At 36.6% G+C, this 12,446-nt stretch overlaps 1 protein-coding gene across 3 annotated transcripts in view; it reads left to right on the top strand.

The window, feature by feature from the left end:
* Nucleotides 1–12,446, top strand: part of Pxn (Peroxidasin) — a 314,522-nt gene that overhangs the window by 249,989 nt on the left and 52,087 nt on the right. For all 3 annotated transcript variants that reach the window (XR_011713564.1, XM_071668549.1, XM_071668548.1), the window contains exons 13-20: nt 1,131–1,246; nt 1,504–1,655; nt 3,035–3,156; nt 4,087–4,180; nt 5,893–6,065; nt 8,242–8,475; nt 8,833–9,040; nt 11,950–12,142. Coding sequence is in view for 2 of the 3 variants with exons in the window: in XM_071668549.1 (XP_071524650.1) it covers nt 1,131–1,246; nt 1,504–1,655; nt 3,035–3,156; nt 4,087–4,180; nt 5,893–6,065; nt 8,242–8,475; nt 8,833–9,040; nt 11,950–12,142 (1,292 nt within the window). In the remaining variant the exon portion in view is untranslated. The remainder of the gene's footprint in view (nt 1–1,130; nt 1,247–1,503; nt 1,656–3,034; nt 3,157–4,086; nt 4,181–5,892; nt 6,066–8,241; nt 8,476–8,832; nt 9,041–11,949; nt 12,143–12,446) is intronic.

Here is a 12,446-nt window from a genome sequence, read left to right as displayed (position 1 = left end):
AAGATGAGTACTTATCCTATATTTACAAAACATTAAGAGCCTTCAGAATGTATTATAAGAATATCACTTATGTGCAGCTGGTGGTTAACGCATATGTAATTTGACCAAATTGAGGCAAATTCCCTTAAAATTTATATTCAAATCATGTCTGGTAAATTTGATATGATTGTGATTCAGTCTGGTTAAGAATGTCATAATAGGTTTCATTGCTGTAACATCTGGATACCGCAATCATTCCTTTCTTTACATGAAAATTATTTTAATGAAAATGATCGTTCTGATGGCTAAAGTAAAAAAATGCCAGGTCTGTACTCTTTTTAACTTTTGCTGGAAATAAAAAGAGTATGTACAGTGATATTCCATATAAATGTCTTTCATTGACTAGTAGAACAGACAAAAAGGCCACATTCGTTCACACTCAGTCTCTAGCTGTCATGTTTAATGCACCAAAAACACAGCTTCGTATCCACATCCAGGCCCCACAGAACTTTCCATGGTTTACCTCAGATGTTTCACATTCTAAGGTTGAGTCCATTGACAGCACGTCGACCCTAGTATACCACATTGTTCCAATACACCCTATTCCTGGCATGCCTCTTGTTCTGTATGTTCAGATCCCGATCGTTCAAAATCTTTTTTACTGCATCCTTCCACTTCCAGTTTGGTCTCCCACTTCTTATTCCCTCCACCTCTGACACATACATCCTCTTTGTCAACCTTTCCTCACTCATTCTCTCCATATGTTCAAACCATTTCTACACACCCTCTTCTGCTTTCTGAACCACCCTTTTTTTATTACCACACATCTCTCTTACCCTTTTATTACTTAAGTGAAAGTTTGAATACATATTAGATATGCCTTTGTCTTTCTTTTTAGCATTAGATGAAAAAGATGATAAAATCTCATGACAATGGATACTAGTACCTCTAGGTATGGATAATTTGTTTTATGATTTGTTCATAGGAAAAAAAGCAACATTTCATAATTCTGAATATGATTATTTTAGATATATGCTTGTAGACTACTAGTGGAAATGCTGTTACACTTTCACTGTTTAGCCTTTATGAGTATACCTAAGCTTGGTCACTGGGTTTTTAAATTTTCAATTGACACTGAATAATATCAACAGGTATCAGTCTTGGAGTGCAGCATGTTAAACCCTCAGATGAGGGGGAGTACATTTGCCGTGCTCAGAATCCTGCTGGTATGCAGGAAGCCTCAGCAACTCTCTATGTTCGGGACAAGGTAAGATTTTTTTATTAATGCTCATAAAGAAAGATGTTCCTTCAAATCATGTTTATATCAAAAGGCATAAGCCAGACACCTGATGATGTAACAGATGAAGTACATGACTGACATTATCATGATATGATAATCAGACGGACTTGTTTGAAAAGAGAAAGATATTGTTTATTAATAGCCTAGCATATCTTGTCAACACAATAAGATCTACGTAATCTTTATCTCTGTATCAGTGGTCTTAGTGCTGTGTATCTTGCTAGGTAGCTCCTGTCATTCGCAAAGAACCTCGAGATACATCATCAGTTAGTGGCCAGGAGGTAATTATATTGCCTTGCAAGGCAGATGGTCGACCAAAACCAGTAATTAGCTGGCGAAAAGATGGTCACATATTGGAGTCTAATAACAAGCACAGGTGAGATATCATAGATTTGTTAGCGGTATGGCAAGTCTACCTCAGGAGTTGGATGTTTGTGCACCAAAGGTACATGTATGTACATGACCTGTCCTGTGTAAATGGGAGTGGAATTAAAGGTAATGAATTGTTGTTTGGTTGAAAACCGATTGGTACAAAAGGCAACTTATTCATGTGATAATTTTTAATGTTGAAGTTGTATGGAAACACTAGTCTGTTAAGAAGTGATATGCTTATGTTGTACATCTAAGCAACTCCCTACTTGATGACTGGCTTTATTTTGAGTTTATCGTGACATTTTGTTTGTAGCTGTAGTAGCAACAGTAATTTTTCATGGTATATGCTGCTCAGCATTCCTAAGGATATTTTTAAATTACTTGACATCAACAAAAACTTTTGGTACATTCTCTACATATATTTTTTTCTATAATTCATATAAACAAATTACATATATCTACATGCATTTGAAAAAATTTCACTCTGTCAGTCAGTAATCTCATCAATTAATCTTTCTTTCACTGACAAGTTACCACTGCTTACTCTCATAATAAACTTACATAATGGAGGTGTGAAATGCCTCCATAATAGTTCAGGGAATATTTTATGAAACAGTACTTCTTAAGTTGCAGTACACAGAAACATTTGTCACATATATTAATGGAATGAATAGATGCAGCAAGTATGAATTATGTACATGTGTATATATGTATATGTCTGTGTATGTATATATATGTATATGTTGAAATGTTTAGGTATGTATATGTGCTGTGTGTGGACGTGTATGTATGTACATGTGTATGTGGGTGGGTTGGGCCATTCTTTCATCTGTTTCCTTGTGCTACCTCGCTAACGCAGGAGACAATGACAAAGTATAATAATGTTAATAATGATAATAATTAATGTGCTGTCAGTGGACTGAACCAAGACATTTGAAGCATCTGGGGTAAACCATGGAAGGTCTGTGGGGCCTGGATACGGATAGGGGGCTGTGGTTTTGATGCATTACATATGACAGCTAGAGACTGAGTGTGAACGACAGTGGCCTTCTTTGTTTGTTTTCCTGGCACTGCCCTGCTGAAGCAGGGTAGCGATGCTATTCCTGTGTGGTGGGTAGCGATAATGTTTCCTGTGTGGCAGGGTAGCGACAGGAATGGATGAAGGCAAGCAAGTATGAATGTGTACATGTGTATATATGTATATGTCTGTGTATGTATCTATATGTATATGTTGATATGTGTATGTATATGTGCATGTATGGACGTTTATGTATGTATATGTGTATATGAGTGGATGTTTCCTGGCACTACCCTGCTGATGCGGGAAACAGCAATTAGGTATGATAATGAAAAATTAATATTAACTTGTGATTGTCTCCATAGAATTGAGAGTGATGGTTCATTGTCTGTGTACAATGTAACCCAAGATGATGCTGGGATATATGAATGCAGTGCCCAGAACCATGTTGGCTATGCTACTGCCCAGGCGAGAGTCACTGTGCAGGGTAGGTAGTTCCTTAATTTGAATGAAATAACCATAATATCTTTTCTTAATGTTTCTTATGACAATCTTGAAATTAAAAGCAAATGTTTCTTTACATTTTCTTAGTTTTTTTGTCATGCCAACTTAACACCTTCACTGCAAACACTTGATGAGGAACTGATGGCCACGTTTGTTGAATTTTGTCAGATTTTTTCAGCTGTTATACCGTAAGAGCAGTTTCATCATGAAGGAACCCTCTCATGGTTATGGCTGCTAAGAGTATGTTGAAAATTAGAGTGATCCTTAAAATGAGTTGCTTTTTGTGTATGGGCCTTTTGATATCCAAGGGGCACTCATTCTCTTCCTGTCCAATATATAGATGGTTTTACTTGCATTAGTTTGAACTGAACGTCTCATTCCAGCTGTGAAGTCTTAAACATGGGAACATTAGGATGTATGATGAAGGATGAGTGCTTGTTAAAGCTTGTCACTTGATACTAGCTATAAATGAAAGAGCTTGTTGTTACCTGACTCAGCCTGCTTTTGGTTCACTTTAAGCGAGAGGACACCTTCGGTGAGGGTGTATCATTGCCTGATGACAAAAGGGAGTCTCGTTAAAGAACCAAAAATGTTCAGCCTTGGAGCTGCAGGATCTCCTGGAAGAGGGGTCCTAGAGTAAAACCAGGATACTATCAAGAAAGGAACCTGGGGCAATGATGAATGAATATTATTTTGTACTGTATTAGGCATCTTACATATAGACCATACCAGTTCTTGGGGTTTACTGACTGTTGATTACCTATGATGGTAATGTAGGTTACTACACAGACATTTTGGGGCTCTTTTGTTTTGAGAAATTGAGATGCATGATGTAAATAGAAACTTTATTTTAGGCGAGTTTTTTTCCATCTATGTTCATTTAGTCCTACAGTGGTATATTTTTTGTTTCCAGGTGATCAAAGACCTCACATTGGGGACCAGTTCTTGCACCAGAGTTTTGAGGAAGCACGACAGCAAGTTAATAGAGCTGTTAATGATACTATAAGGTTTGTTTTATTTTTATATAACCATAAATTTCTTTTATGCATCTAATGTGTTGATAATCTTGATATTCATAAGAAATGCATTAAGATATATTGATGCTCCATAAAATGAATAGGAAAAAGTAATTATTATTATCATTATTGGTATTATTTTGATATTTATTATAGGCATTATTGTTAAAATTACTATTGTTATATGATCTCATGATTCCTTTAATGGATTTCTCTAGTTTTAAGTCTTCACTGCAATCAGAAGCAGAGAAATAATGATCTTGTTCGGAACAGGTGGTTCCTCAAAGAGACTGAAATCCTTTCTGTCATATGATGTTACTGCCTCGGTTAAGGTGACCTTTCAGTCTTGGTGTCACATGGGGGCAAAGTCCAGTTATACCATGAAAAAGTTAAACTCTAAGAAATGATATGAAGGAATTACAATTAAAATTTGAAAAAATGAAGCATTGTGTCTGTAATATAGAGAGAATATGATTACAATGATGCTAAAGTAGGTTGATGTGATGAAGGTCGCACCATTTTAAGAATATTAGGTATTGATGAGAGCAGAAAGAGTGGCTAGTGCTAACTAGAACCATGCACTAAGTATGAATTATGTATCACTATTAACTCTGTAAGCAAAATCTGAGTAATCAGAACACTTGGGACTATGAAAGAGAAGGAGTTTAAGCTCTCATGAATTTTGTAATTGTAAAACTTTTGTAAGGGAATGAGATAAGCTTTAGACACTGCAGTAAAAAGTGATAGCTCATTAGATTTGGATTCTCGTGGACATAAGTCATAAAAAGACCTAGTATTGTAAGAAACACATAAAAGTGAAACATTTGATAAAGTAATGGTAAGAGATAAAAATCACAGATGATAACAAATCACCTCATGAAGAATATGCAATATATCCTGAAATGTAGAAGTCTAGAAATGCTCCTTAGAAAAGGCATCTCTCATTTCTCCTCTTTTCCTAGTCACTAAGATGATTTTTAGTCTAATAAAGGAGTGTATCTCATATCCCTGTCTGGAAATCATAATTATTTAACAGCTTCATGTGTGGATTGGTATCAGTGCCCTCTGTCATTCCAAAAACACACATCCTATGCACTCATTTCTTTTATCTAGACCATAGCTAAATCTGTCATAAAAGTCAGTAGAATTTGTCACACACTTAAGGATAGTATGTCTCTTGCAATTGCAATCTCCCTTTGGATGAGAATAAACTGGAGTGGTTTGGTGTACAGTGGACTGTACATGTGAAGCAGACAGGAGGAACCATGGAAAGGTCTGTGGGGACTGGTTGTGGTTAGTGGGCTGGGTTTCGTTGCATTACACATGACAGCTTAAGAGTAAATGTGAGCAAATGCAGGCTTTCTTCATATGTTCCTGGTGCTTACTCACAAATGTGGGAAACAGTGAACAAGTATGAAAAAAAGTTCTGTTTAGCACAGTATTGCTGTGCTTACATTTTTCAAATACTAAGTGGATTAATAGCAATAATTAAAATATATCTTTTCATAAATGTTTTTTCTATTTTTTGATTTTTTTCTCTAGACATAAGTGAATTGGTAGCTGTAGTGTAAATGAATATTTATCTGTTAATCACTCATGTACTATTAAAAAAGATTTCACTAGTACAGTATTCTTTATGAAATGTTTGTTTTATGAATAGTTATTATATATCTCTACACATGAAATGTTAACCTACTTTACAGCCAGCTGTTTCAGCGAGACAGAAGTCGCTCCCCACATCCTCATGAATTGCTCCGTATTTTCCGTTTCCCCTCTGAGGATGGACGAGAGATAGCTAGAGCTACAGAAATGATAGAGCAGACTCTGAAAATTGTAATGAGACATGTGGAATCAGGGATGGTGTTCAATCTTACATGTGAGTAAGGAGTTTTTTATGAACTATACAGTACTCTGTAGTAAATGAATCAAACTTTACAATTTTGTAATATAAATTTATAATAGAGAAATGTGTCTTTGAAAATTTGATAAACTGCCTTTGAGGAAATCCTAGATTATTGGCCATAATGGATTGAAGAGTATTACTAAACATTACACTTGATAGTAGATAATAGCATATAATGAAATATAACACATATTAAGTGTTACTAGACTCTGCCTACATGATTTTACTTGAAAAGTCATCTTTGGAGAGTTTGTATCATTAGAAGTACAATCTCATCAAAAAACTCACTCCGAAGGAGTCCAAATTTACCCACTACTGGAAGTAGCACAGCCTTTGGATGCAGGAGGCTCTGGAAAGAGTGTCTTGGTAACTCCTGAACTCTTAGAAAGAGGTTCTTAGATAATTATAGATAGATGGCATGAATAGGTAACACATAATGTGCCTTACAAGATGCCACTTGAATGTAGTTACTCTGTGAGAGGAAAGTTACCTTCGGTAAGGTTGTACCATCATCTGTGGACAAAAATTAATAGTCTTTTTGAGAAAGTTATCACTCAAAAGGAGTCCATTATTTCCCTGCTTCTCTATGTAGTGCAGCCTTGAAGTTGCAGGAGTGCCGTAGAAGGGATCCTGGAGTAGTATGATTGAAAAAGATGGACGCATTAAAAAATAAATTTTTTTCATACTTTATCGCTGTTTCCTGCTTTAGTGAGGTAGTGCCAGGAAACAGATGAAGAAAGGAATATTCGCTGACATGTATATACATATAACATATACTCACACACATATTTATTTTCATATGCATATATATACACATTCACATACCTTCACATACATACACAAGTATGCATTTTTCCTTGCTTGCTGTCATCCATTCCTGACACCATTCCCTCCCATAGGAAACAGCACAAATGTATGAAAGGAAAAAAATGTAACATATACATTCTCTTCTCTCCATACCCAATTGCTATTTCCTATGTCAGCTAGATTTATATTTATTTATTTATTATACTTTTACGCTGTCTCCCACATTAGCGAGGTAGCACAAGGAAACAGACAAAAGAATGGCCCAACCCACCCACATACACATGTATATACATAAACGCCCATGCACGCATATATTATTAATTTTTTTATTTTATTATACTTTGTCGCTGTCTCCTGCGTTAGTGAGCTAGCGCAAGGAAACAGACAAAACAATGGCCCAACCCACCCGCATACACATGTATGTACATACATGTCCACACATGCACATATACATACCTGTACCTTTCAACGTATACATATGCATACACAGACATGTACATATATACACATGTACATGATTCATACTTGCTGCCATTATTCATTTCCGTCGCCACCCCGCCACACATGAAATGACACCCTTTCCCCCTGCATGCGCGAGAGGTAGCGCTAGGAAAAGACAACAAAAGTCACATTTGTTCACACTCAGTCTCTAGATATATTGTGATATATTTTTAAGTCAAATGAAAGACTTTCATAAACCACATTTTTTTTCAGTGCGTTGATTTAAGGTTTGAATATTGTACGGAATTGTATGAAATTTCCCTGAAAAGCATTTTCTTTTACCTTTATCTATGAGATGGTTGCTTAGCTGATCAAAGTCATTAAATCCTTGATGGAGGAGAAAAGTTGAGGGAGGGATGATGTTCCTCGTTTAGACCTTCTTATTTTCATATTGATGTGCTTGTCACACATCAGATTTGCTTTGGTTTTACAAATGGTGAACTACTGATTTTTGTCTCTTTCTGCACCTCTCTGTCTTCTTTTTTCTTGTCAATTTTGGTTGCCTCATTTGCAGTGGAGCTTTGACTTTTTTTTTTATACAATGGAAAAAAAATGCAGCCTTTTTACTTGGCTTAGATAATCAGAATGAAGATATCTGCGGTAAAACATTTTGAAAACTGTTATGTCCTTATTTATAATGCTCTTTTTGGTAATGTATGATGAGTGAAGTATGAGTTAGCTCTTTGTATGGGAAATGCCCATAATTGTGGGATCTGAGTCTGTTTTATGGTTGCATTTTTGTAAGTTCTATATTTTGCAATTACATTATGTAACTGCTTGTAATAGCAGCAACTCACATGAAAATGTGAGAACTACACTCACATTGCTACAATTTTGGCAGCATTCAGCTACCAGGACCTTCTTTCTCCCGAAAAGTTGTTGTTGCTGAGAAACCTCTCAGGATGTTTGGCTCATCGACGGACAGTTTACTGTGATGATATGTGCTTCCATTCAAAATATCGCACCATTGATGGGACCTGTAACAACCTCCGCAACCCACTGTGGGGAGCTTCACTGACGGGCTTCAGACGTGTTCTAAATCCAATTTATGAAAATGGATTTAATACACCAGTTGGTTAGTTTGTTATAACTCTTTTTACTAATTAAATGTTATTATTTGTATTTTCATATATCTTTTAATAGGCACACAGCATATGCTAGATGTCTTTTATTAGTTGATAACCTTTGTCCATTAAGGAAGTGTAATATGCTTCAGTTTTGGAACTTAAAAGATATGTGTGGTAAATACATCTGGATGATTTTCATATCTTAAATTTTAGTAATACAGTAATGATCAGGGTATTAGTATAATTTTGGATGAGTTTTGAGAATTTCCCAAACTAAATCCAGTAATAAGATTATAACATAATGGGAATCTTACTTTTGTGGAGTCAGACTTCTTAGTTTAATATTTATTCATTCACACATATAGGTTGGTCGAAAACAAAACAATACTATGGGTTCTTCAAGCCTAGTGCAAGACTGGTGTCATCCCGAATCATTAGTACAGAAGAAGTTACACCTGATCACCACTGTACACACATGCTCATGCAGTGGGGACAGTTCCTTGATCATGATATTGACCATGCCCTTCCTTCCATATCATCAGAGAGTTTTCATGATGGAATGAACTGTCAGAGGTAAATTTTTTTCATTTTTAAAACTGAATGCTTGTAGTTAAAGTATCTCTAATTTTTACTTAATCTGTAAATGTTTTATGACCTACACTTGGAGCCAAGGAAGACAAACAAGATCTCATTAAACATTTTGGTTAATGTGCAACTCGGCACATTCAAAGGAAAATAAACTCTTGCCAAGTATTTGCACCCAAGGAAATAAGAATCTTGTCATCACATTTGTGTAAAATCTGTGATCAGAAACCTGTATACACCTTATATCTCTAGGGTGAACTTTAAAAAGCATAGATTTACTTAAAACGTTGATTTAAAACATCATAATGTGCAGTAGACATGGTTGCAATCTGTGGTAAGTTCACATGAAAGGAAAGGAAAAATAATTTAAAAATGTGGCATTTTGCAGACAGTTCTTTTTGTATGATACAAACTAGAATAGATTTATGTTGTTATTCATCAGTACATTGCCCCACTTTTAAAGTGAGTGCTAGTTTTTATGGTACAGTGCTTCCTAGCTATAAAATTCATTGTCATAGGAGGTTTAGGAATTCCCCACTCAATGTTGTCCCACTTGACATAGTCTCATTTAAAGTACTTCAGTTATTATGCAACTAATTTGGTTAAAAATTACCTAATCTTGTGTAATTATTATTTTGGCACTGCTTGTGGAAGATGACTAAAAGGGGCTGGAGCAAGAAACCATTGGGAACATGTATTAAGTAGAAAGTGCTCCTTCTCTATGAAGGGTCAGGCTCGGATGTCTGAATAGAATTAACTAGGGTGAAAAGAAGGAAGAGACAGATAGTATGTTTAGGGAGAGAAATCTGGATGGTTCTGCTCAGAGCATGACTAAACTCAAAGAGAAAGGAAAAGAAATGGTTGGGAATGTTCAAGAGGTAAAATCTAGGGTCCGTTTGAAGGTGAGAGCAAAGAAAAGGGTGGCTTTTTTGGTGAAGGAAGAGTTGTCAGGGATGTGTTAAAAGAGAGTAAGGAAGTGAGTCCTAGACAGATATGAGTGAGAATAAAGGTGAATTATGAAAGGTGGGTGATTTTCAGTACTTATGCCTCTGGTAGTGGGTAGTGAGAGGGGTGAGTGTTGTGGGAGGAACTTATTTAGGGTGACCTTAGTTTTGGTGCGAGTAATTGAATATTAGGAATGGAAAATTTGCAAGCATTGGTGAGTCATGTGGGGGCATGGGGTTCCCAGTTTAAATGAAAATGGTGAACATCTTGTTGATGTGTGTGTTGAAAAAGGACTGTTGATTGGGAGTATCTGGTTTAAAAATATATGCATAAGAATACATGAGCAAGTAGGCATTATTGGACGATATACTGATTGGTAGGTGTGTGAATGAGACACTGTTGGATGTGAATGGGCTGAGAGGGTCATCTGATGCGATGACAACAGATCACATCTTGGTGGAGGCAAGTGTAAAAGTTTGTGACTGTAGGAAAGGAGGTAATGATATATGTGGGAAGAGGGTGGTGAAAGTGGGTGAGCTTGGGAAAGAGGCTTATGTCCAGAGGTACTTAGAGAAATTGGGTGAAGAAGGGTTTGAGATGAGAGTAAACAAAACCAGGGGAGTGAGCATGAAATGGAAAGTATTAAGGGAAGCATTGCATACATTTGCAGGTGGGGTGTGTGGCATTTGGAAGGTTGGATCAGGGCATTTGAGAAAGGGAAGTGAGTGGTGAAATGAGAATGTTAAATTGGTAGTGAAAAAGATAATAGATGTGTATGGGCTCTACCAGCAGAGGATGAGGTCTAAAGATAGGGATGTATACATAAGAAAGTGGAAGGAGGTTAAGAGGAAGATGCAGAGGCTGAAAAAAAAAAAAAGGCAGAGGATAAACAGAATGAGAGTCTTTGCAAACCTCTAGTAGAACAATAAAATGTTTTGGGAGAAGATGAACAGTGGGAGGAGAATAAGAGAACAAATGGTGGAGAAACGGTAGAAGGCAAGGGAGAGGTAAAGAGGTGGAGTGGATATTTTGAAGGACTGTTGAAAGTCTTAGATAAAATGTTTGCAGATTTGGTGAAAAGAGAAGAGATGGTGAAAGTTTTGCATAAGTTAAAATGTGCAAAGTGGTTGGAGTGGTTCGCATTGCAGTTGAATTTCTCAAGTAAGGGGATGAGAGTTGCAGAGTAGTTTGTCAGGTCTTTGGTCTTAGGTTTGATGGTATAGTAGTCCCAATGGTGCTGTATGGATGTGAGTTGTGGGCCCAAAATACTAAAGGACAGAGGAGGGTGAATGTGTTGGAAATAGTGTGAGGAATGGCATTGTAAGGGAGAGGGGTGGTAGTAAGTTGAGTGTGATAGAGTTGAACAGGATGTGCTAATACAGAATAGACAAAAGGAAAGGATTAATGCCAAAGAGACTGACTAAGAGAATACATTTTTCAGAAGTGGAGGGAGCAAGATGGGGCTACAGAAGAGATGGAGGGTTGGAGTGAAAGAGGCTTGGAGTCATAAGGTCCTGAACATGAAGGAGGGTTAGAGACATGCATGGGATAGAGCAAATTGGATGATATAATGTACAGTGGTGATGTGCTGCCAGTAGGCTTAACTGCAGCATATGAAGTGGTCATAGAAAACCATGTTAGGTCTGGTTGGCTTTCTTGTGGATGGGCGGCTTTTGCTTCAACGCAATTTACATGACAGTTAGAGTTTTGATGCAAGCAAATGAAGTCAATCTTTGTGTGTTCCTTGCATGTCTTCATTTTGTGGGAAACAGCAAACTGATATGAAAAGAAAATATGTATTTATAACCCTAGGATCTCTTTTTAGGGCTCCTGCCTTTTCAAGTTACTCTCAGTTTTAAAATCAGTAAGACACTTCAACTTCTATCTTTAACATTGCCCATGTAAAGAACAGGCATCTGTCATATCAGCCAAAATGTTTTCATTTCTGACAGATCATGTGATTATGCATCACCTTGCTTCCCAATTGAGATCCCTACTGATGATCCACGAATTCGTCACCACCGATGTATGGAGTTCACTCGTTCTTCTGGCATCTGTGGCTCTGGTATGACGTCAGTGTTCTTCAATACTGTATTACCAAGGGAACAAATTAATCAGCTCACTTCATATATTGATGCATCACAGGTACGTTAAAAAGACGCTTCTGTTGTTTTGTTTTTATCTTTGATTTATGTAATGTGCTCATTTACTTTTCATAGAAGGGTTGTGTAAGTAAGCATATTCGCAACCAGTTTTGAATTTTTACACACACACACACACTCATATATATATATATATATATATATATATATATATATATATATAGGGGATTAAGAATACTTCCCACGTATTCCCTGCGTGTCGTAGAAGGCGACTAAAAGGGGAGGGAGCGGGGGGCTGGAAATCCTCCCCTCTCGTTTTTTTTTTTTTTTTTTTTTTTTTTTTTTTT

Source organism: Panulirus ornatus, chromosome 13, assembly GCF_036320965.1.
Source record: "Panulirus ornatus isolate Po-2019 chromosome 13, ASM3632096v1, whole genome shotgun sequence".
NCBI classification, from domain to species: domain Eukaryota; kingdom Metazoa; phylum Arthropoda; class Malacostraca; order Decapoda; family Palinuridae; genus Panulirus; species Panulirus ornatus.
Note: the sequence above shows the minus strand (reverse complement) of the source record. Positions and strands in the feature narration are given on the sequence as shown.